Raw genomic sequence first — 24875 nt, forward strand, 5'->3', positions numbered from 1 at the left:
AGCGTGGAGGAACTGAAGAGCTAAAGCGCCGGGGAGCCCCCAGATGATGTCAGGGCGTTGGGCCTGGGGGAGGCTCTAAGTGATTCAGGTGACGTGGAGGTTGGTGGATGACAGTGCAAAAGAGTAGGGTTTGTCACAGGGTAGGAAATGATGGTCTCCAAACAGCATCTTGCGTCTTGAGCTGTGTTTGCTCAAAAGACCACGTGAGCAGAGCTCTTAGGAAAGAGCCCAATGCCACTTAAAGCAAGAAGGCAGACGCAATGTTTTACTTGCCGGTTAAGGATGCGGCAAAGTTCATTTATGATGGGGGAAAAATGATCAGAGATGTCCTCTGACAGTCTGAAGGAGGGGAAAGTGAAGGTGGGTCCGAACAAAGGAAGATCAAAGTGGAATGGGGATGAGGCAACCGGAGAGAACAGAGGGGCTTGTGGTTTTAACCGGATAATAGGGCCATGAGCCTGGTGGGATTAGGCGGGACCACGTGGTGTCAAAGACAAAGCCCCCTCCATCAGTATGTTGCAGCTTCGCCAACAGGAGAATCCATTATATGGATTTAGAAATGGAACACAAGGCCTCTTTGAGGCTACAATAGGAAGAAATGGAAAAAAAATACACTGACCTCCAGATTAGATTCACTAAGCATTAATGACAGATTTTTTAAAAAACATTTTGAGAGAGAGAGAGAGAGACAGGCATGTGTACATGGGAGAGGGAGAGAGAGAATCCCAAGCAGGCTCCTGGAGCTCGACTCAGGGCTCTATCTCGTGACTGTGAGATCATGACTTGAGCTGAAATCAAGAGCCAGACGCTTAACCTACCAGGTCACCCAGGCGCCCCAGCAGATTTCTCATTCAACGGTGACCTTGTACCATACTGTAGTTCACACTTAACACACATTCAACACAGGCATGCCCACATTTACCAACATTAGAAATCGAGAGGAATTAGGGTATGTCATTAAAGAATGTTTCTGGAACAAATACCAAAGTCTTACAGATAATGCATGTTTAATAGAGGGCTGTAGACTTGCAATCTGGAAATAGTAGTCAATGGGTTAATTTTATACGGAAGCTGCTTGAGATATTTTTATTTCACAATTTCAACGAAGTTGTTTTATACTTTGTATAATTAACCTCAAGAGAAATAGATTTTGGAGACCAGCCTCTCTGTTGACCACTTAGCTGCCCCCCAACAAGCAACTGTCTCCATTACATCTGCCTTATCATTTCCTCTGATGCACAGCATGGCACACGCAAGTCTTAGGAAGCATCCCTTTCAGTAAGGAACAAATATCAAAATAAGCAAGGATTGGCATCTGTTAGCCTATGAATCTGGACTGTTAATTATGTAAGACAAACATGATGTATTCAAGAAAATAGTACCCATTCATCTGCTTTTTTTCAAAATGGAAAAGCACTACATTTAATTTGTGGTTCTCTGCATTTTAAATAGGCAACTCAATGAAGCAATAAATGTGTTCATAATGAATAGATTTTTCTACATAGGAAACTCTTAATGGCAGTAGCATAACTGAAGATTTAACCTGGTGAACATAAAAGTAAACAACAGAAACACATAAGGATAATTTGAATTGGCCAGAAAATAACATTTCAGCAAAAGAAAAAAAAATCACCATTGTTGAGAGTAATTTTTAGGTTGTGATATAAAAATGCATCACTGTGTAAAAAGATAAGACTGCTGTAATTAAATTACCAGTATCTAAAATAAGATACAGCTCTATGCATCCTGCCTCTCTCCTCATAACTGCTGAGCTTGGTCACTCTGGTGAGCCCCTCTGGCCTTCCTATCTCTTCATCTTCTTCCTCACGCTGCTGCGTTTTTTTCTTCTTTCTTTTGGTCCTTTCTCTAAACTCCCACTGTTCTCCTACTCCTAAACCTTTTCACTGAGCATCGTGGAACCTCCACTTCTAATTAAACTAATCTATGCTAATGCCCTCCCTACATCATGCCTTGATTGGAACTTGGTTCCCTGTTGGAGACATGGTTTCCTTCCACCTGCTCTCCAAATCTCCTCCCCTCCTGACTCTTCTGGAGCCTCGCTCTACTGATTTCCCCCTTCTCTCTTGTGTCGTTAATCTTCCCTCTTGAATGGGCTCCTCTCCACAGAATCATAATAATCTCAAATCAATCCCTCTCCGTTTTCCCACCTCCCACACCCTCTGCGATCTTTTCCCCTCTCTCTTCCACCAACCCTCTCCCCTCTCTTCAAGCTGTTGGAGCCTACCACTCCACAGACGTTGTTCTGGGTACGGTCAATGATTCAATAACTTCCTTGTTGCTAAATCGAAAAGATACTCTTAATGTTCATATTACAGACCTCCTGACAGCACTGGTCACCCCTGATGCTTCCTCCCTTCTTGAAACTCTTCTCCCTTGGTCTCAATGACCCCATCTGTCTCTGGATTCCCCTAATTCTTTGGGTGCCTTTTATCCCTGGTTGGTGTGCCCTATGTTTCTCTCTTAGGCAGTCTTCCCTTCTTGCTTAAATCCTCTCTCTGAGAGATCTCACTCAGCCCCTGGCTTCAGCTGCTGTTCATATGCTGATGTCCCTCAAAATCTATGCCTCAAGTCCAGATTTACCTCCCCGCCAACTTCAGAACTGCAGATCCAAATGATGAGTGGGCATCTACTCTTGGACAGCCTGAAGGTGGCCCAAATGGACTCCATCTTTCTCCTTTTTAAGTTAAAACAATTTTTGTTTTTGTTTTTGAGAGAGAGAGAGACAGAGACAGAGACAGAGACAGAGAGAATGAAGAATGAGTGGGGGAGAAGCAGAGAGAGGGAAGGAGAGAGAATCCCAAGCAGTCTCCATGCCCAGTGCAGAGGTCAACGTGTGGCTCAATCCCACGACCCTGGGATCATGACCTGAACCAAAATCAGGAGTCAGATGCTTAACTGATTGAGCCACCCAGGTGCATTGTCTCCTTTTTAAAGCTGTACTTTTTATGTTCCCTCTGTCAGTGAACATTGTCATTACTCCCAAGTGCTAAACCTGAACTCTAGATTTGATCTTGATGCCTACCCCACTCTTCTCTAATCACAACCCAACTATTTACCTAGATCTGTAAACTTCTCCATGCAAAATATCTCTTACATCCATCCACATTTCCCCAACACCTCAGCCATACCATAGCCCAGACTCCATCAGCTCTCTTTCATGGCCACAATGACCCCCAACCAGTCCCCCTACCTCTAGATATCCATTCTCTATAGTCAGGGAGATCTGTCTAAAACACAATCTGATGTCACTCTCCTTTCTTAAAAACAGTCCAAGATTCTCCATTTCCCCTAGAAGGAGGCCCTAGCTCCTGATCTAACAAAGCCCCTCGGAATCTGGCTGCCGTCCTCTAGGCTGGCTTCATAGCTTGCCTCTACTCTGTGCTCCAATTACACTCGACTTCCTTTATTTCTGCAATGAAGCCATGATCTCTTGCATGGGGATCTGTACATGCTTTTCCATATATCCAAAGCAATCAACCTCTCTTCTTTGCCTGGCTAACTCTTATTCAACCTACAAGAATCAGTAGAGGGCGCTTGGGTGGCTGAGTTGGTTGAGCATCTGACTCTTGATTTGTGGCTCATGATGCCAGGGTTCTGGGATCAAGCCCTGCATCAGGCTCTGTGCTGAGCATGAAGCCTGATTGAGATTCTCTCTCTCTGCCTCTGCCCTTCTCTCCCACTTGTGTGTTCTCTCTCTAAAGTATACATGTTAAAAAAAAAAAAAAAAAAGAAAGAAAGAAACAGCAGAGACATTACTTCCTGCGGAGTCGTCCTTACACAGGGCCAAGTGCCCCAGCAATGTGCTCCTGTGTCACCTGGTGCTTCTCCCATCACTGTGCTTCCCACACTCCATGGGAACTACTGTTTAACTGTAGGTGACCATTAGTTCTGTGGGCAAGTTCCACGTCTGTCCAGTACACCACACTGTCCCTGAGTGAGCCCAGGCCCAGGTATGGTAGGTACTCAATATACTCTAGATCTGTGGTTCTCAACACTTTGTGGCTTCAGGATTCCCTTACACTCTTAGAACTCGAGAGCCCTGAAGAGCTTCCGTTTTTATAGGCTTTATCAATATTTATCATACTAGAAATTATAGCTGAGAAAATTTCAAAATATTATTTCATTAAAAATGACAATAATTTCACTGCATTTTTAACCAAAATAACATGTTTTTTTTTTTTTAATTTTTTTTTTTCAACGTTTATTTATTTTTGGGACAGAGAGAGACAGAGCATGAACGGGGGAGGGGCAGAGAGAGGGAGACACAGAATCAGAAACAGGCTCCAGGCTCTGAGCCATCAGCCCAGAGCCTGACGCAGGGCTCCAACTCACAGACCGCGAGATCGTGACCTGGCTGAAGTCGGACGCTTAACCGACTGCGCCACCCAGGCGCCCCAAAAATAACATGTTTTTAAATGAAAACTAGGTAGATTTTCCAAAACAAAACAGCGAGAAGAGATTTTATATTCGTGCCAGTCTTTTCGATATATCGCTTAACAAATTACAGTTAGGTTCTCGTATCTGCTTCTGAATTCCCTTTGTGGTGGCATGATTGTAGTATGTGAGGAAAAATAGTTTACACAGACATGTAGCTGAAAGGGTAGGAGTATTTTAATAGTCTTTTCAGATAATTGCAGATATTCTTTTCTGATGCTAGACTGTAACTCCATATGTGGTAGTTTCTTAAAGGCTGGCTGCAATGTAGAATATGAAACCGTATCAATTAACTTTTCATACTTTGTTACATTAAAATCCAGTGGTATATCTTGTACTTTCAATAGATCCTTTACCCAAGCACGATTTTGTAATATCATGCTTTGGTTATCTGAGAAATATTAATTCACTGAGTGACACAGATCTTCTAAATGTTAACACCTTTCATTATACAATATAAAAAAAAATCACATTTGTTAATATCACCATTGAATTCACCAGAAAAGTCTTTACGTATTGAGAAACTGTCAAGCTCACAGTGGTGGATACAAGTTTCCCAAATTCTAATTTTCACTTGAAAGCTTGAATTTTATCATTGGCAACAAACACTGTCAGTTGTTTTTCTTGAAATGACAGGCTCACATCGTTCATTTTTGAGAAAATGCTGACCAAATACTCAAGTCTGAGTAACGATAGCTTGTCAGTCATTCTTTCAAATAAAAATAGTGTTTCATTAAAACAGTAGCCGGTTCAGATCTCAACTTAAAGAGCTTTTCCTGGAGACAACCATTATGCTTCGGCATGTAACCCAAATGCTGTACAAATACTTCCTAGCATATTAAAAAGATGTATGCTTGAGGACTGAGATTTAATAAAATAATTCTTTTTTTTTTAACATTTATTTTTGAAAGAGAGAGAGAGTGCAGGTAGAGAGAGAGGAAGACACAGAATCCGAAGCAGGTTCCAGTCTCTGAGCACAGAGCCCGATGTGGGGCTCAAACCCACAAGCCATGAGATCATGACCTGAGCTGAAGTTGGAGGCTTAACCAACTGAACCACCCAGGAGCCCCTAGTAAAATAATTCTTATTGCTTCACCAAGGATATTCTTTTTTTTTTTTTTTTTTAGTGTTTATTTATTTTTGAGAGAGAGAGAGAGACACACACAGAGAGAGAGTGAGCATGAATGGGGGGGGGGGGGAGGGGAGCAGAGAGAGAGGGAGACACAGAATCCAAAGCAGGCTCCAGGCTTCAAGCTGTCAGCACAGAGCCCGACACGGGGCTTGGACCTGTGAACCCCGAGATCATGACCTGAGCTGAAGTCAGACACTCACTCAATCGACCGAGCCACCCAGGCGTCCCTCACTAAGGATATTCTTAAGTGAAACTGGCAATTCTTCCCCCCCACCGAGGGGCAAGGTGATGCAGAACGAAATGATTACGAGCACAGTTCGGTGCTACTGCCTTGATTCATGCTACAGACCGGTAGAACAGTTCCTGCGGGTTCATCTACCACAGCTTTTGCAGCACCGATGCAAATGTCAGCAGTGTGAACCAAGGTAAACAGTGCCTGAGCATCAGGAGAGTCGTTTTGACCTCACACACCCCGTCGGGCATGGATCATCTGTAGAGGGCCTCTGGGCCAGATGAATGACACAAGGAAGGAGATAGAAGCCAGTTTGGGTGCCTGCGACAACACTGCCCGGGGCCCTGGCTCTCCCCACCGGACCTCCATCCTGAGCTCCTTCCGCAGAGCTCATTCTCCTGCTCTTTACTCTGGGGCTTTTTGATTGCTTCCTTCCACCCAACCCTTGGTTTTGCCTCGACCCTGGGGTGCTGACACCTGTGCCTTAATAAAGTCCTGGCTGCAACTCAATTTTCTGGCTGCATTTTTGTTATTATTTCTGGGACCCGGCTTTGGATATCAGCCCTCTGGCCCCAGGCCCCACGATAAGGAGTAAGGCAAATCCTCCTCGGCATTTTTTCTGGACCATTCTGGGATGGACTGTGCAGGTTTACTTCTCACTAGCTCTGTCTCACACTGTGCACACTAGAGGAGGCCGGATTAGAGGGATTAGGGATTTGGTACAAAAGGATAATGTTTAGGAAGATACCTAACTTTGGAGGTAAAACAAAACTGTCTTGCTGGTTGTCTTCTTGAAAGATAAGATGAAATATTCTTTTACTCTTGCAGATATGGGTCAAAATAAAAAAAAAATCAAGTGGTCAATGAACATATGCTAAAAGAAATGCTCAACATAGAACAGTTTTGAATTGTGTGCTCATCCATTTCTCTTCCATCACTACTTTCTGATTATGCATCAGAAGTTCATCCAAGTATGAGACTTTGGTAAATGCATCTTTTAAATATGAAAGTTAGAGTTGGGCGTGTACAGGACAAGGTATTTTTTTTTTTTTTTTTTTTGCTGAAAACAGCTTTCAGCAAATAGCAAATTATTTAGAAGCAAATTAATATGATTTTCCAGGAGGTCTGTCCCATTGAACAAATCATTTTTTATCATTACAAAAGAAATGCTTTCTTCTCTTGGCATACCTCTTATATTCCTTTTCTGAGCATTCTTGAACTAAGGCTTCCTTGTACTTTGAACAGCCAAGCTCTATCACAGTAATGTATCTGTGTGAAACAAACCTCCAATATTTCTAAGAGTCAGTGATAGAATGAAATGCCTTTCATGTCATTGCTCAGCTCTCTTCAAAATGAGCCCAGAGGCTTAACCTCAAGGGGCTTTGGGAAGATATCTCTCTCTGCCCCTGTCAGCGAGGGGCACTGTTGTAGGAAAGCAGAGATTTATGGGGTGATGGTTGCTCAAAGGCATGTGAGGTGTATTCCATGGAGAAGCAGGCTGAAGATGGAGAGATAGAGGCCAGTCAGGAGCCCTAGTCCAATGGTGTGTCTATGGGACAAGGACAAGGGATCTCAAGGGTGGCTAGTTTCCCATTCCTTCATAAACAGGAATATACTGATGTCCTACATGAGGCTGACCTGGGTCTCCGAGACATCGAGAGGCAGTTTTGCATAGTGAGGGTCTTGAGTTGTAGAGGCAGACCACCTGGGTTTGAATATTGGCCCCATCATTTATAGGCTGAGTGACCCTGGGCAAAGGAGTTTTCTAATCTGTGTTCATCTCGGAGAGTTGTTCTAAGGCTGTAAAGATACCATCTACATAAGGTGCTTAGCATAGTAGCTGGCATGTAGCAGGTGCTTAACAAATGACAGCTATTATTATTCACATTATTCTTCTGAAAGCATAAGCTGTGCATCTCCTAGAAGGAGAAGAAACAGATCTAGGACTTTTATATTCTTTTGCTACCAATCCCAGGGAGAGGATCCTGAGAAAAAGAAGATTCTATCAGATCTCTCGGGCACCAATTAAAGAACACGCCACGCGGCTCTCCATCAGCAGGATTTACACCCTCACTGGGAGGCACATCTCTAGGCATAAACATCTGGATTCCTAACAAAGAATTATGAGAAGATACAGTCTTGTTGGGTGAAGAGTCGGGAGGATACCAGCCGGTGTCAGGTCTCAGTCAGAACTCTAGGCCTAGAGTCCCTTGATCTCCCCAATTTTGATAAACTTCATCTCTACTCTGCTTCAAAGACTGGCCTTCCACGCTGGACCAGGGGCCTTGTCGATGACATAGAACTTCTCTACGTATGAACTATCCAGTGTCAAGATCCAATCCACTGTATACAGCTCCCCACTCCTACAGCTCTATTGCTCTTTGATTCTCAAGTTCTTTCAGCATCTTTTGAGTCTCCTAGGACCCTGACCATTCTACATTCTCTTAGTCTTCAAGTACCTGTCTGGTTTTACTTTTTCTCTAGTTGGCCTAGAGTCTATGGTGCCATGCCGTTAGTTATATGGACCATTATCCTCAACCCTCCACCTGCTCCTTCTTCTAGCCCACCCAACCTATAAAGCCCAAACCCAGTACTGATCCAGTCATAGTTCCTCAGACAGGTTTTGGATCCCATTCCACCCGCCTCTTAAGGGACTTGGCTCCTTCGGTCATATTCCTCTGCCTCCACTTCTACGTATTATTTCTTCCCAACACATCTACGTTATGAAATATCTCTCCAGATTCCAAATTCTTCTCTAGCATCTTCGTCTTCAAAAATAGTCTTATACCAGTTCCCTCCACTTCCTCCTCATCAATTCACTCCTTAACCCAAAAAGCAAGCTGGCCTCTGTTTCCATGATCTTATCCAAACTGCTTTTCTTGAGGTTGGTCATATCACCAAATCCAAGGAATCCTCTTTAATTGGCATGTCCAACTGCTGACACTGCTTCCTCTTCTAAAGGGTATTTCCCTTTTCCATATCCAGGCTGCATCGCATTCTTCTCACTCTAGAGACCCTTGCAGTGTGACCGCATTCAAAGCTAAGACTTCCACAACTCATAGGATTCAGAAACTGATACCGTGGACCTTAGACGTCTCCGCTGACTGGAGACCCCATATGCACACTGGTTAAGAAGGCAGACTCTGAACTCAGGTAAACCTGCATTCCAACTCCTGTCTCTGCACTGACCAGCCATCCAGCCATGAGAAAGTGACTTCACTTAAACCTCAGGCTCCTCAACTACAGAATGGGGTAATTATATCGCTGGTATCCACCTCTAGAGTTCTCTTGGGGATTAAATTAAATAATGCACGGAGAAGCATATAATTAACACTCCATAACGTTAGCGATTGTTGTTATTACAGGATTCTCTACCCAAAACTCCCAAAGGAACTCAAACTTCAACTCAAATTACAAAATCAACTTAATGCCCTCATGCTCCTCCTTCATTACAGTAATCATCATAATAGCTTCTGTCTCTCAAGGATACATTTTGACAACTGATCTGTAAGTTAAATATTAGTGACCCTATTTCATATATATATATATATATATATATATATATGAAACAACTGAGGTTTAGAGAAGTTAATTACTCTGCTGGAAGTGACGGAAAACGACAGTTACGATTCAAACCCTGGCCCTTCTGACTCCAAAGTTAATGCTTCCTCGCTCTGGTAAACCACATCAGTGTCCGAGTCCCAGGCCAAAACCCAAGACCTTTATTTTGGGCTTCTTCCCGTCTCTCTCGGCTATGTCGTGTGCTGGGGAACTGGTGTTCATGGGAGAAAATTCCCTGATTTGTAACACTTGCTGATTTCCAGCTCCCAAGGCGATGTCACTGAATGTGAGCTGAGCAAAGATGGGCAGAACTGGCATGGGAGCCCGCATGGGCCGGCTCTGGCACACCGTTGGTTCCAGCGAGGCCCCGAATCCTGTTCATTTGGATCAAGATAGTTTGACTGAAAGCAATTTGCCAGAAACAACTTAGTCAGAATGACGTTGGTGAAAACAACGTGTTAAAACGACGTGACTAAAAAGAATACCATTCAGCGATCGGCTACACACATTTTCTCTGTTCTACTCTCTTCCTGAGTGACTTACTTCTGGCCAATTATTGTCCAGGACGTCCAAGCAGAGGCTGTTGGTGGTAAGGTCACAGCCTCTGCAGCCTCCAGGCCTCTTGGTCTTCCCTGTCTGGGCTCCAGGTACACAGGAAACTTCCCATTCCTCGGGGGCCAACACCTCCTCGCCTCCCGGTCTCCGCTCGGGCCTGGAATGTCCTTCTGTCCACCCCATCATCTCTGCCTGGCTGACTCCTCTTCCTCATCTTTCTGAGTAGGGAACCGCCACGGGGGATACTCAACAAACTAAATGTCAAACAGCGAGAATTAAGGTGGAATTTTGTACGCGTCCAACGACTGGCAGACTGCTTCAACACATTTTGCTAGTTTTTCACAACATATGGTATGACCCTATTTCAATAGCAAAGAGTGCACACGGATATAGAAAAGGATCTGGGAACTTAGTCTCCAGGGGTTTTAGCAGTGATTTTCTAAATAACAGGTGTGATTATGTGAGGGTTTTTTCCCCCCCTTTGGTCTATAGTTTCTATAGTAAGCATGCATTGCTTCTATAATAAAAAAAAAAGCCTATTTCTGTAAGATATTTTTATTGTTAATGTCTTCGTGTTTCAATTGTTCACTACTGTAAACAATTCTGGACTGGCTGCCCATTCATTGGATAGAAAAAGAGCTTGGAAAATAATGAAAAATGGGTAACTTTTAAGACCACAGAAATCATCACATGGTGGACAAAAAACCACCAGAATGGAAGAAACCAGACTCCAGAGAGGTTCACTTTCAACGGCAGTGTGATTTCAGCAAGATTATTGGGTTGACTAAATTATATTTGGCCAAATTCTATGCTATTGTTAACTCTTCCTCCTTGAAATCTTTTCTGATTCTTCAGATTTTTGTCTTTTTCATTTCCTTTGTTACCAGGTTAAAGAAACAACCAGATTCCTTATGGGACACAGACGTGTTGTGATCAGAGCCTTACCTAGTTCTTGGCATCCCTCTTGCTGCACTTTCCCCTTCACCCCCTTCTCCCCGGTCACCCACTGGCCAGCCTTGAGCTCCTTGCTCCAGGGACGCAAACTCTATGTCCCTGAACACGTCATGTGGTTTCAGTTCTCTGTACCTCTGTACGACCTGCATTCCCTGAGATGCCTTTAAAACACACACATGCACGCACACCCAGTAATACAAAGCAGCTACTCACACTGCAAAGTATTCCTGTTAATCCTATCTGCCTTATGGATATGACTGCGTCTTCTTCACTCGGGCGTTTGGAGTGTCTCCAGACCCAAAGTATGGTTTGCACACCTGCAGTGTCAATATTCCTTGCGAGCTTGTGACATATGCACATTTTTCAGGCCCCACCACACTATCTACTGAGGCAGAAACTACGAAGATGGGCCCCAGGAAGGATGTTTAAAAAGCCCTCCAGGTGTCTCTTACGCACCTAAGGTTTGAGAAGCACTGCTCCAGGGAATCGGTAATGTTGGCTGAATGAACTGATGGTGAGGAACCTGGAATGCTCCTTTACGTTTCTTTAAGACCTACATTCATTCCAAGCTTTTGCTTTTGTTGATGTCAGTCCACACACATTTGTATGTTCGTAAACAAAATGAGTAACCAACCTTTTCAAAATGTCCAGTGAAATTTTACTTAACTATTGGATCACTTTGGACAATAAACTTTCTCCTCCAAATGAGACAGTTAACATAGGGCTTCATTTATTATTATCAGCTATCGTTTAGTAGCTAACTGTGCGTCACAGTTCTGAATTTTGGTTGGAGGAGCGGAACCCCAGGAAGTTACAGGCACAGTGTCTTGCCTAGCACCCCGCAGCAGTTTAGTGGGAGGCCAGGCTCAGACTAAGCAGCTTCAGAATTTCCATTTACGCTGAGCCCATTGAGTCACTCACAATGCTGCTGTCCCTTCAGGTGGATCACAGTAATTAACTTGGTGGAGAGACCTTGGAAGGTTACAGTAAACACTTTATTTTGTGGTCAGGCAGTTAAATGTGTAAAGGTCCCTACCCTCTATCTGATCATTACTTAAAGGACATTCCTATCGGGCTAGAAGTGATTTGTTAGTGCTGTAATATAGGCAGCCTTTTCACATCTCCCTCTGTAGCTGCTGGAATCTTGGCTCTCACCCAAATGCCCCACTTGGGTTTTGTTCAGGGAAGATTTTCTCCAGCTGCTTTATTTGTTCCACGATTACATGTATGAGCTTCCAGAATGTAGAAGATCACAAGTCAAATGAAAGGCTTCAGTTCCCCATTCACCTAAAGAGATAAAATTCGAAACCAAGGAAACAACAAAACATGGCTAAATGAAGGGCTAAGTATAAATGAGACTGAACAGTATTCCTACTAAAATGTCAGCACACGCCAAAGCACGGAAGGAAAACAGACACTGTGGGGGTAATCAGAGTAGCCTTGGGCTCCACTTATGGCCACACTTGCAAAGGGATTCATATTTCTTCTTTACCATTTACAATTCGAGGCAAAGCAAGCTGACAAAAACAAAAGAGCTTCGTATTTAAAAATAAGCAAAAACTTGCACGGCCGTGTTCATAGCAGCGTATGTCACAAAAGCTGAAGAGGTGGAGGCGGCCCCACTGTCCCTGGACAGATGGATAAACAAGTGTGCTGTCCACATACGATGGAATATTATCCAGCCTTTAAAAGGAAGGCAATGCTGGGGTGCCTGGGGGGCTCAGGAGGTTAGGTGTCTGGCGCTTGATTTCAGCTCATGTCATGATCTCAACGGTTCGTGAGATGGAGCCCTGTGTCGGGCTCTGTGGCAGAGCCTGCTTGGGATTCTCTCTCCGTCCCTCCCCCTCCCTCCGCCCCTCCCGTTAGCATTCTTTCTCAAAATCAGTAAATAGTTTTTAAAAATGGTTAAGATCGTTAAAAAATAAACAAGAACAACTACATAAACTGTCCTGAGGATTGAAAGAGTACATTCAGATATGACATTTGGGCATCCTGGAGATTGGCCATCATTCACACTGAGAGCCTGGGGATCAAGATGAAGAGACGCAGGTCTGAGGGGAAAGGGCGGCTGGTTACTTGTGACAGATGGAAGACTAAGTGAAGACTAGGCAGATAAAGACCTATGGGTCATAGGGCAGGAAAGGAAGATGACTGTTAGCATAAAAATAGAGGCTGACCCCCCACAAAAATCATCAAAGGCCAACGACATCTGGAAACCTAAAAAGCAAAAGCAAAAATTTGAGGGCTCACGAATCTCACAATATATACTGGAAAGTATTTCAAAGTCCACAGAGTCCAAACATCAGTTCAGCTTCAAACACATCACACACGCTTGCCAGTGTCGTTAAGCCACAGGGTCTCTCTACATCACAAACGGGACAGCTGATGAATGTAAAGAACATCAAACACGGTGAGACCTTCAGAATGTTGCCCCTAATCAGTGAAGATGCTCTTATCTGAAGCAATCTGGACCAAGAGCCAATCGGCTAATTTTTTAAAAGTCTGTTGAAAGGGAGGAAACACATAAAAAACGGTACACAAGGCTGTGGATGCTGCGGGTGCTGCCATCAGATCCCCCAGCTGCTGGAACTGTTACCTGCTGAGAGTTCAACTGAGAAATTCAAGGGGCTCACCCCTAGCCAGAGGAAGTTGCCTCGCTAAGGCTGATGGCCCCCTTTCCCCAGGGGCAGCCCACACCCAATGCCTGGTCAGTGCAGGAGGACAAGCACCGATCTCTCTGCCACATCTCTGTGCCTTAGTTTCCAGTATTTAAAATAAAGAATAATATTTGCCTCACGGATCATGGAGATTGAGGGATACAGTGCAAGTTGCACAGTACCAATCACATAATAGATGCTCAATCAATGCTGGAAATATCTATTTTTATACAGTAGAAGAAGCTGTCTTATCCAGTTCACCAGCTTAAAAGAAGCTTCCAGTCCCATATGCAAAGCAGTCCTGCAGATGCCCAGCACTGGGTGGTGAGCCCAGCATTCCCTACGGCATTGGTGCAATTCACTATCTGTTAACCCTGCCTCCCCGGCTCCCGTACAGGCCTGGGTCCAGGAGCACCTTCAACAAACCTCCTGAACACTTGTCTCTGTCTCGGGGTCTGTTTCCCAAGGCCCAATCCACACACATCCATAACTGAAGTGTTTAATTTTAAATTTGAAATATAAGCCTACATTTGTTCCCTGAAGCTGTGGTTTATGTCAAAGCCTGCAATCTTTGAGACCAGGTCCATGGATCAGCATGCCTTCTCCTCTTTCTTATATAAACTACACTGGAAATGAATTACCTATGATTTCCTACTTTGGCTTCCTCAAAGTATGCAAACTGAAAGACCACTAGAAGGCAATCTAGATGTGGAATCCCTCTAAATATTTTTTTACCCACCCTCCCGCCCTGCAATCTAACAGTTATTTCACCCACAGCTAATGTAACAGCTTTTTCTAAAAATTTAAAAACTAATAAAATACACATTACATAATATTTACCTTCTAAACCATTTCTTTTTTTTTTAATTTAAAAAAAAATCTTTATTTTTGAGAGGGAGACAGAGCGTGAACAGGGGAGGGGCAGAGAGAGAGGGAGACACTGAATCCAAAGCAGGCTCCAGGCTCTGAGCTGTCAGCAGAGAGCCTGACGCGGAGCTCGAAGTCATGAACCGCGAGATCATGACCTGAGCCAAAGTTGCATGCTTAACCGACTGAGCCACCTAGGCACCCCTGGCATAGGTAGGTTTGAGAACAAGCAACACAAACAGGTTTGGGAACAAATACACCTCAGTTTGAGTAGAAGTACAGGAGTGTACTAGAGACAAGCCTCCCAATGACAAGCAGTCAACATGTTATGGGCAACTGCAGGACTGCTTTGCATATGGGACTGGAAGCTTCTTTTAAGCTGGTGAACTGGGTAAGACAGCTTCTTCTACTGTATAAAAATAGATATTGCCAGCATTGATTGAGCACCTATTATGTGATCGGTACTGTTCAACTTGCACCATATGCCTCATTCTCCATAATCCGTGAGGCAAATATTATTCTTTATTTTATATGCAGGAAACTAAGGCACAGAGAAGTACTCAAGCAATTTATCCAAAGTCAAACCACTAAGAAGTAGCAAGACTGACATTTTCAAATTGGTGTGAACCAAAGCCTGTCCCCACTCCCACTGGCCACACTGGCTCTCCAAATGAATATTAAATTTTTTTTCAACGTTTTTTATTTATTTTTGGGACAGAGAGAGACAGAGCATGAACGGGGGAGGGGCAGAGAGAGAGGGAGACACAGAATCGGAAACAGGCTCCAGGCTCTGAGCCATCAGCCCAGAGCCCGACGCGGGGCTCGAACTCACGGACCGCGAGATCGTGACCTGGCTGAAGTCGGACGCTTAACCGACTGCGCCACCCAGGCGCCCCTCTCCAAATGAATATTAAATAAAAGGGGCAAAAGGTTAGAAATGTAAGAAGTGATCCTTCGTTTTCTACTGGCATTGTACAAAATGACAAAAATATGTCACGTTTATTTTTTTTTAAGAGTATAATTAAACAAGGAATGCACTTAAAGGATCCTCATAACACAGGAGCGAAGGCAGTGCAATCTGCAATTGTTATTTGTTTACATAGGAATAATTTCGGTTAATGAAAGACGGAAGTGTTAGGCAGCATTTGCAAGGAAAGAACTGAAGTCAGACGTTTTAATTGTGCTCTCAGACGAATACCTACACAAAATAAGGTGGAAATTTTATAGAGCATAATAAAAGCTAAGCGTGTTACATCTCAAGATAACTCTTTGAATTAAAAAAGAAAACACAAAACAAAACAGAAAGCCAGCACATCTAAAATAATTCAGAGTCAGCTAGCAAGTGACTAATCAAAGATGTCTCATTACAACCAACTGCACCAACACCCACGTAGAAAACCCAAGCTATAGTTTTTTCTTTAGAAGTATTTTCCCAAGAAAATAAAGCATGAATTTGTGGTTGCTTTTAAAAAGAAAAATGAGTGACATTTCAACACAGATACAGACAACATTGTAAGCCAACATCCCCCCGCCCTACCCACCCACCCACCCACAAGGAGGTATATAAGACTGCCGGATCATAATGAGTAGAAGCAAGCTCTGTGTAAGAACCTATGGGAGGCTGGCAGAGAGAAGGGCCCTCGTCTTCCAGGGCCATGTGGCAACTCCCTTTTACAACCTCAAGCAGGAGGTCACTCATTGCTCCCCAAGACGTCCAGGACACTGACATATGTGTGGCAGCAGAGGAGACTGCCAATAGCACAGCACAGCACAGCCCAGAAAGGCTACCTGTGCCATTCGGCTCTTTTCTGTACCAACAATCCATGAAATGGAACATCAACAGACACACATCTAAGACCCAGGCGCGCTCCCAGATATCCGGGGGCAACTTCTTTTTAACGGAGCCATCTGACCTCCACGCCCATTTCTAGATGGATGAACACCTTCCTTGGACATCAATCCCAAATTGATGCAATCATCAGGCCCACACTTGCTCTCCCCTAGTGTCTGTCTCTGTCGCACTGAATGGAGCCACCATTCACTCAGACGACCAGCACAGAACCTGGGAGCCCCTAGTTCCCTCCACTGCACATCCTATCACTACGGTCCTCTGGATTTGGATGCAAAACCCCATTTCATGCATCTGCTGTTTCTCCATTCCCGTAGTTTGGGGCCTGAACTCTTGCAAGAAGACCTCTTCTTAGTACTGATCAGATTGGCCAAGGGCTCTGACACATAATCTCCTTATTTACTGGGTTCCCACTTTTACCTAGGTACCATGGTCGATTCCTTCATCACCCAGGGTAGACTCTCTGGGAAAAAAATAGGAAAAGCGATGGGATTTCCCTTAGCAGTTACAGAGGAATTTTTAGCATCCCACTGAGAGGCAGAAAAACATCAGGTAACACCAAAAATTCGCTTTTAGCCCAAACACAATAGGCCAGCTGAGTCTCAAGATCCTTTTAGCCGATCGAAAAACTATCTCCTGGCAGTCTCTCTTAAACCACGGTGACTCATTCTGGGTCAACACAGAAATACCTCCTACATAATTTCTCCCAGGTAAGATCTGTAAGGATGCTCCTGGGGCCTCCCGGCACAGTTGCCTCATGGAATCTTCCCAAGAGCATCTGTGCTGAAGCATAGACTGCAGCCCCGAATCTGAATCCCAAACTCTGCCACTTGGTAAGTGTGGGCCTTCGGTCAAATTGCACACTTTTTTCAGAAAAAAAGAAGATAATGGTACTCACTGATAAATATGGCTTGTTAAGTTTAACGACAATAAACATCGGCTGAGGGCCCTGCCTCCAGCACCTGGGACCGAAGGTGAAAGTTCCAGCTCTACCCTAGAGTTTCAGTCTAGTGGGGCAGAGAGAGTACAAGAGGGAGGAAAGACCGACTGGGGATGATGGAGAAGAATTGAAAGAGAACTCGCTGAAAATGAGGTAATCAGGTACAAACCCGATGCCTGATACCTGGCTCACTTAATAAATGCCTTTCGGTTGATTTTTAACCCCTCCATCCCACTAAGAGGTCAGTTAGGTCAGCTGTGACTGACCTAACTTTTCTTTTATCTTTTTGAAAGTTCACATCTATAAAATCGCCAACAAAATATCTGATGGTCACTGGCTCCGCTTTTGGGAGAAGCTTCCATTTCCCTTTAAGATGCTCCTCTCTGAAGGCTTGTTATTTCTGGCACCTGCTCTTACAATCATCCACGTGTACCGTGTAATTGGTGCTCACTGGTTCACTGGGAAACAGTTTTCTCAAACTTCTTCCCACCTCCATTAAGAAGGTTCCTCAGAGAAGATACGTTCTGAATTGATTTCTAGACAGGAAGAGCTTGTAGTCTGGAACGCAGAGAGAAAACGACACCTTTTGATTCTAACACTTCATGATTTTTACCACCGTACCTCATTATCTTACACGATCTGTTATGTTACACAAGAGAAGAAAAAGGAAGTAGACACCGGAAACAATAAAGCGAGAACCAGAAATTCGGATATCCAACATCTGTTCATGGATAAGAAATGAAATGAATAACTTGGTTCACAGTTGCTTCTACGTTCTGGACAGTATCACAGGCAGCAAACAGTGTTTTATGTTATAAGCTGTGGTGGTTTTAAGCCACATCTGCAAATTATTTAAGGCCTAATAGCCCTCCCTTTAAGTGTGGGCACTGGGATTTCCTCCACGCTCTCCCCCTCCTGGCTCACTCAATCAGCCCTGACGAGAGAGCCCCCTGTAAACAACAGGCACTAAATAAATCACCAGGTGTCTGAGTGAGGCACCCCGTAAGCGAATCCTCCAGCCCCAGTCAAGACTTCAAATGACTGTGACTCTGGCCAACATCTTGAATGTAGCTTCATGAGAGGATGTGAGCCAGAACCGCCAGCTAAGCCACTCCCAGATTCCTGACCCACAGGTACTGAGATGCTAAGTGTTTATTGCTTTAATCTGCTCAGTGTCAGGGTCATTTGCAGTGCAAAAATAGATAGCCAAGACTCAAGTCAATAGGGGATTAGGGATAGGGTTTTTGTCATCAGGATAGCATAATTTCCTTCATTAAAAAACAATTCCCTCAATTTCTTTTCTCTGGAGCACAGAATTGTGAGTGGCAAGACAACACAGAGTTAATGCTGGTTCTATTCCTTCCCTGTTTCAAGTCTCCCACCCTCAAAAAGAAACTACAGTTTGAAATACTGGAACTAGAGAACAAAAAGATAGTGGTGGGTTGTAACTTCTTAAAAAAACAAACAAGAGGGGCGCCTGGGTGGCGCAGTCGGTTAAGCATCCGACTTCAGCCAGGTCACGATCTCGCAGTCCGTGAGTTCGAGCCCCGCGTCGGGCTCTGGGCTGATGGCTCAGAGCCTGGAGCCTGTTTCCGATTCTGTGTCTCCCTCTCTCTCTGCCCCTCCCCCGTTCATGCTCTGTCTCTCTCTGTCCCAAAAATAAATAAACGTTGAAAAAAACAAACAAGCAATTTAAACAAGGTATATGGCACATAGGCGAGTCGTAACGGAAGCAAATGACTCATTACTAAATTGTTAAGAATTGGGCAAATAGAGCAAAGTAATCCTAGACAACAAAGCATGGGTTTTGAGCGTTATCAGAACTAGTGATCAGCGCGTTCAAATAATTTCATTTATTTAAAAATATAATTTCTTATGGGCAATGTGAATCAGTGTTTAAAGTTTCAAGGTATCATATCTGCTACCAAAAGAAAGGACATTTTATTATTTATCTCAAAATTGGGGTTCATTTATTCACAATCATTTACACCTAATTTCTGCCAGAAATTAACCTAGGGCTTGGGAATGAACTGACAGAAACTATCGTCTCTGACATCCAGGAACTCACAGAAGGTAGACAAATGTGTCTCCCATGAACAAGACCTATGGGGAGATTTTAAAATGTGGATGCACATTTCTAGAAACTCAAATACCAGAGGCGGGGGAGTGGGACCCGGAGATCTCCATGTTTTTAAACTCATAATCGATTCCAATGCTTAGGCTCGTGTCTCTCCACCGCAGGGGTGGACAATAATAACAGTATGGCCCAAGTCATGGGGATGAGAGGTACAGGGAAGAGAAGAGAGTTCTCTTGATCTCTGATGATACTGTAATAGTGTTGTAGGGTGACACATAGTAGCTACATTTGTGGTGAGCACAGCATAACCTATAGAGCTGTTGAATCTCTATATTGTACACCTGAAACTCATATAACATTGTGTGTCAACTATATTTCAATTTAAAAAAATAGAATGCAACCCATTTATTCGATCATCAAATATTTACTGAACACCCGATCTGTACTGGAGGTGCTTGGTGCTGGGGGGGAGGGGGGGGTACCACTGAATACGGGAAAATAGGCACCACGAGGTCAGGGTAAGAAGGTAAGAGCTGGCCACATGAAGGGGGAGATGATGGTCCCTCATAAGCGGAGGATACACTACCTTTAGGGAACAGGGAAGGGGGGAGCTTACAAGGAACCCGACCACATCTTCAAATTTGGAACCATACTACATGGTAGGCTTGATGATTAAGTTAAAGAATAAAGTAGTAGATTCATGCATTCTGAGATTTTTCCATTGGAAAGAGACCTAATTGTTCCTCTACTATAATCCTCTCACTTCAAAGATGAAAAACTCTAGATGTTGACCCAAGGTCATGTAACAAAGACAGGCACAGAACCTAGTTCCTGTGACTCCAGTTCTAATGTACTTTATTCTTGACTGGCTCCTCTCAGGAGTAAATGGTGTCTTCAAGAACCAGAATGAGGCCAAAGTATATTTCTCAATTCTAAAAAGCTGTGTCATTACTATAGCATACTATCTCAGAAGCTATCAATCTGGGTCATTTTTGAAAAGATACAATCAAGAAAGAAAAAGTAAGGTGGATGTAAAAACCATCTTTGAAGCTATTTTGGTTGCTACTGTCGGAAAATGTCTGAATTTAAAGTCTAGTAGGCATAAAATAAGCTTACAGAAAATACTAGTTTTGGAATCTGAATCAATGACCTAGAAATAAATCTCAGAAAGGGATAAGCAAAATTTTGAAAGAGAAGAATCAAAGAAAATAAAAACGTTATTTCCAAATGGTTTGTAAAAATAATGTTTTTGAGTTACAATGTGAAAATAGGTACATTTTAAACCTACAGGTATTAATAACAGGCTAGCATTTTGTTACTAGTCGGGTAAGGAGTGGATTTCCTCCAAAAGGGTTTCTTACTGGAAATAAATGACTCTGACTATTCCTCGTCTGGCTTCCCTCCTCACCATGGGTATCCTCTCAGTGCGCTGCCGGGTCCACTTCTCTTTTTAATCCTCCATTTATGCTAATGGAGCACCATGATTGTCCTACTTGCCTAGGCTCCCAGCCCTTGGAGCTAATCTTGGCAGTTCTCTTTGCATTGCTTCCCAATATCCAGTTCTTGAGGCTATCGGCTTCTTTTTGGGTAATATTTCTAAGACTTGACTTCCTTTCACATGTCCATTTCCTTTCCCCTTGAAGCAGGACCTCATCAGTTAGGCCCCAGTGACAACGGCTTCCTGTGGACCAGCCACCTCTTCATTCTATGGTATAGCTTGCAGCCAGATGAAGACCTTCCTCATCATGTCCCTTTCTTGTTCAAGAATCAGTACACACCCTGCTAAACCCAACCTCGGTGCCCCTAACATGGAAAGACTTTCCCTTTTGCAAGCCAAAACTAATACATTCTTACGGTCCACCATCTTGGATGATGCCTTCAAAGTCTAACCTACTTCCATACTGGATTTTATTTTCCCCAGCAGTCACATCTGGAATGCTCACATCTCACACTCAATTACTGAAACTAAAAGGCAGTTCTGGTAGACACCACAGTAACGGGGAGCCAGCAAAAGGGTTTCCATATATATTTGCTAAATTGAACTGAATTATATTGCAGCTATGCCAAAGCTTAATTTTAATCATGTAAAGATGGAGGGAGAATGGAAAGCACATCTTGCTTCAATTTAACGGTTATTACTTTGATTTCTTAAAGCTTAATAACAGAAATAGATACACACTGAAAAGCTTTTTTAATTAGAAAAATCACGGGGACAAAAATCTCTAAATATTTTTCTTAGTTTTCTCTCCTCTGATGTTTTAGATAGATTTTATCACTCTGAATAAAAGGGGGTCTTTTGCCATCTGAGAAGCTACAGATTGATGACAATGGGTAGACTCAAATTTGTGAAGGATGAATTGTGTCCAAAAAACTGCAGGTCAGAGAGAGATTTTCCAAATGGGAAATGAATTCTGACAGGAAGCTGACTGCTGGGAAATGAAGGAAGGCTTTGAAAAGCCAGTAATCACGATCAAATTTTAGTTGTGTTGACTAGTCTGAAACACATATGTGAAATCTACAATATATAAGTTGTTCTGAAAAGAACTTAATTATGCAGAAGAGGAAGCCAAAGACCTTTTAAAAATCTGAGCATCCATATCATCGATGTGGTAACATGTCACAGATAACAGGTCTGCTTTACAAAATAATTGATGTTCAAGCATCCTCTGCCAGACTTACAAATCTCACTGCCATTATATCAAGTTTAGCTCCTGGTTAGGTAAAACTAGCAGGAAGTTGCTATGACAAGATAGATTGTTCAAAATCATGTGTGAAAATTAAATCATAAGATGTACTTGTACCTAATTTCCTCAGCATTATTTCTTTCTATTCTTGTGTGAAATGTTGTTTTCATTCATTCACTGAGCACTCACTGAGCGCTGTCCAAAGCTCCAGGGATTCAACCATCCCAGTCCAAGAGGAATTCACAGCCAAGTACGGGAGCTCACGGGTTTGCTAGGAGGAAATGAACAGGAAAGGACAGGAAAGAACTTAAAAGGAGAAACATACGCTAAATGGAAACTTTCAGCTTTACTTCTAGATTTACTAATTGAAGAATAATGCAACAACTCGGCGTTAAATAAAGGTAGCTAAGAACTCTGCCAACTTGGTTATAGTCAGATTCAGTTTTCTGAAATTCTCATGTCTTATAAAATTCACATGAGGGTGTCAGGAGGCCAAGACATCCGTGAGTGACAGCACCGAACATTTTAAGATGCTATCAAATAGTGACTGTGTATCTGGGACAGTTTTTAGCACCTACAGATAAGTAACTATCCCTACCTTTACTTCATGAGAAATGTAACCGTTAATACTTTTATTTTCTAGTTTGCTTGTGACAATACTTTCGTCATCATTGTAAGAGAAATGTAGAATTACATTAGGATACCGTCGCAAAACAATTCTGAAAGGATCATAGGGAATCATTACAGAAAGGTTAGAAAACCACACAAACGATTGGAGGGGATCCACAACGATCCAATCTAACAATTCTGCGGAAAATATCAACAGCAAAGAAAATCTTGGAATTAAGCAACGTTGTAATAACAAGTTGAGGGAAGACGGGATAAAAGCCAACTAACTGCAAAAGTGAACTTATTTGGCCGGAGATGTTCTCCCCTGCCTTGCGATGCCCACACCTCTCCCATCCTCTGCATCCCCGTGGGCCTGCCCTCTCACCCCGGCAACTGTTCCTCCTTTTATCTCGCTCGGTGGCACTGGGCTGTGGATAACCTGCCACTGTTTATTTTCCATGTTTTTGCCTTTCTTCCCAGATGGAACCTGTGATGTTCCCTGAGGATAGGAAGTGTGCCTTTTATTTCTCTGTATCTCCAGCAATAGGAAGCCTCCTGTACATCATCTTTTTGGTGAGGATGTGTATGCTCCTTTTTATTTTAATATCTATGTGAATATTAACAACATATAGTTGGTCAGGCAGAAAAGAGCTGGGATTAAAATTTTTAAATGCCACACACACACACACACACACACACACACACACACACACATGCACACATGACACACACCCCCTTTTTTTTTTTGCCTTATTTGGGAATATTTCTGAAAAATTCAATATAGCCTTGTAGTAAATGTTATAAGAAATGAAACCGAGACGCCTGGTGGCTCAGTTGGCTAAGCATCCGACTTCGGTTCAGGTCACGATTTCTCGGTTTGTGAGTTTGAGCCCCACGTCGGGCTCTGTGCTGACAGCTCGGAGCCTGGAGCCTGCTTCCCATTCTGTGTCTCCCCCTCTCGCTGCCCCTCCCGTGCTCATGCTCATGCTCTGTCTCTCAATAATAAATGAACATTAAAAAAATTTTTTTAAAAAAAGAAATAAAACCATTCCCGTTAAAAAAATCTGAAAATTCATTTATTTGAATTTAAAAATCTATTTTAACTTAGATAAGGTAGATAGAGAACAAAGACCATCAAACCTCTCATTAAGCAGTAACCCTCATTTGCACCTCCCTCCCCTCCTGCCAAACTCCAGTTTATGAAGTTATTCTAACACATCCAATGAGGGACACTGTAATTTTTAAAAATAGCTTTAAATAATGCATAATTGTCCCAAACAAACAGGACCTACATCTTTTTTGAACTCCATCTACCACAGCCACACACTTAGCCTCTTTGAAGGTCACAGACACCTGAGCTCAAATGCTTACAGCACAGGAATGTCACAGACAACACTCGCTGGATAACCTGAGCCGTACTAGCAGATTGGTGACTGAATGTCAGGACAAAGGACACTTAGATGGCTCCAACGCCCACTCTAAAAACAATTCCCTTCCCATCTGCTTGCTGATGCCCACATTGCTCTAACATTCTACAAGTAGACAAAAAGTTTAAAATAGAAATACCCCTGGGCCATCAGCTTTGTCTGGCACTGCCTTAGACCACACTTGACCCTGCCCCCACTGCTGATATCTAGCAGCCCTGGGATTTGGGGGGAAAGGATCTGGCCCACAGCTCCAGGGGTGCTATCAGCAGAACGCCACCCCCTTGCTCACAGTGACTGGTTCTCAGATTAGCAAACACTCCTGGTCCTCATCATTGGTTCAGGGGGGTCCCACCACCTCAGGGAGAAGCCCAGGACTTCTGACCCTCCCGAGGAGAGCAGCTCGCAGCTCAGGCTGGTGATGCGGTGGCTGTGAGGGTTGGAGACACTGCAGTCAGTACAAGGGCATCAGACCAATCACATTGGACACGGGGGAGGAAGGGCAAGGCTGAGAATCCTAGAGATCCAGAGCGGAGCCCCAGCCTCGATAAAATTACACCCAAGCCCATCTCACCTCTGCTGGGTTCAGTTGTGTGAACCAACAGATTTCATTTATCACTTAAGGCAATTTGAGTTACAACGGGTTGCGCATTTACATGCTAGGAGAAGGCAACAGACCGATTGAAAATTGCATCATAAAGTTCATGTAAGTTCTATCGGGTCCTTTCTTGAAATCCTGTGTTGACTGACAGACTGACAGATGAGCTCTGGGCATCTGAAGGAGGAGATGTCACGGAGAGAAGAAAAAGGCACTTTAGAAAAGGATGACTAGGGTTCTGAACAATTTTTTTTTAATGTCACCTTATGCCTAAGCCTTGG

At 43.4% G+C, this 24875-nt stretch overlaps 1 protein-coding gene across 4 annotated transcripts in view; it reads right to left on the minus strand.

The window, feature by feature from the left end:
- The window catches only part of EFCAB11 (EF-hand calcium binding domain 11), a 158634-nt gene that overhangs the window by 46496 nt on the left and 87263 nt on the right, over positions 1 to 24875 (minus strand). For 2 of the 4 annotated variants that reach the window (XM_011283441.4, XR_006599913.1), the window contains one exon: positions 6911 to 12176. The exons of the other annotated variants lie outside the window; for them this stretch is intronic. In XM_011283441.4, the coding sequence (XP_011281743.1) occupies positions 12173 to 12176 (4 nt within the window). In that variant the 3' untranslated portion in view covers positions 6911 to 12172. Of the gene's footprint in view, positions 1 to 6910; positions 12177 to 24875 lie in introns of those variants that run through there. 4 annotated transcript variants of the gene reach the window in all.

Source organism: Felis catus, chromosome B3, assembly GCF_018350175.1.
Source record: "Felis catus isolate Fca126 chromosome B3, F.catus_Fca126_mat1.0, whole genome shotgun sequence".
Lineage (NCBI taxonomy): Eukaryota > Metazoa > Chordata > Mammalia > Carnivora > Felidae > Felis > Felis catus.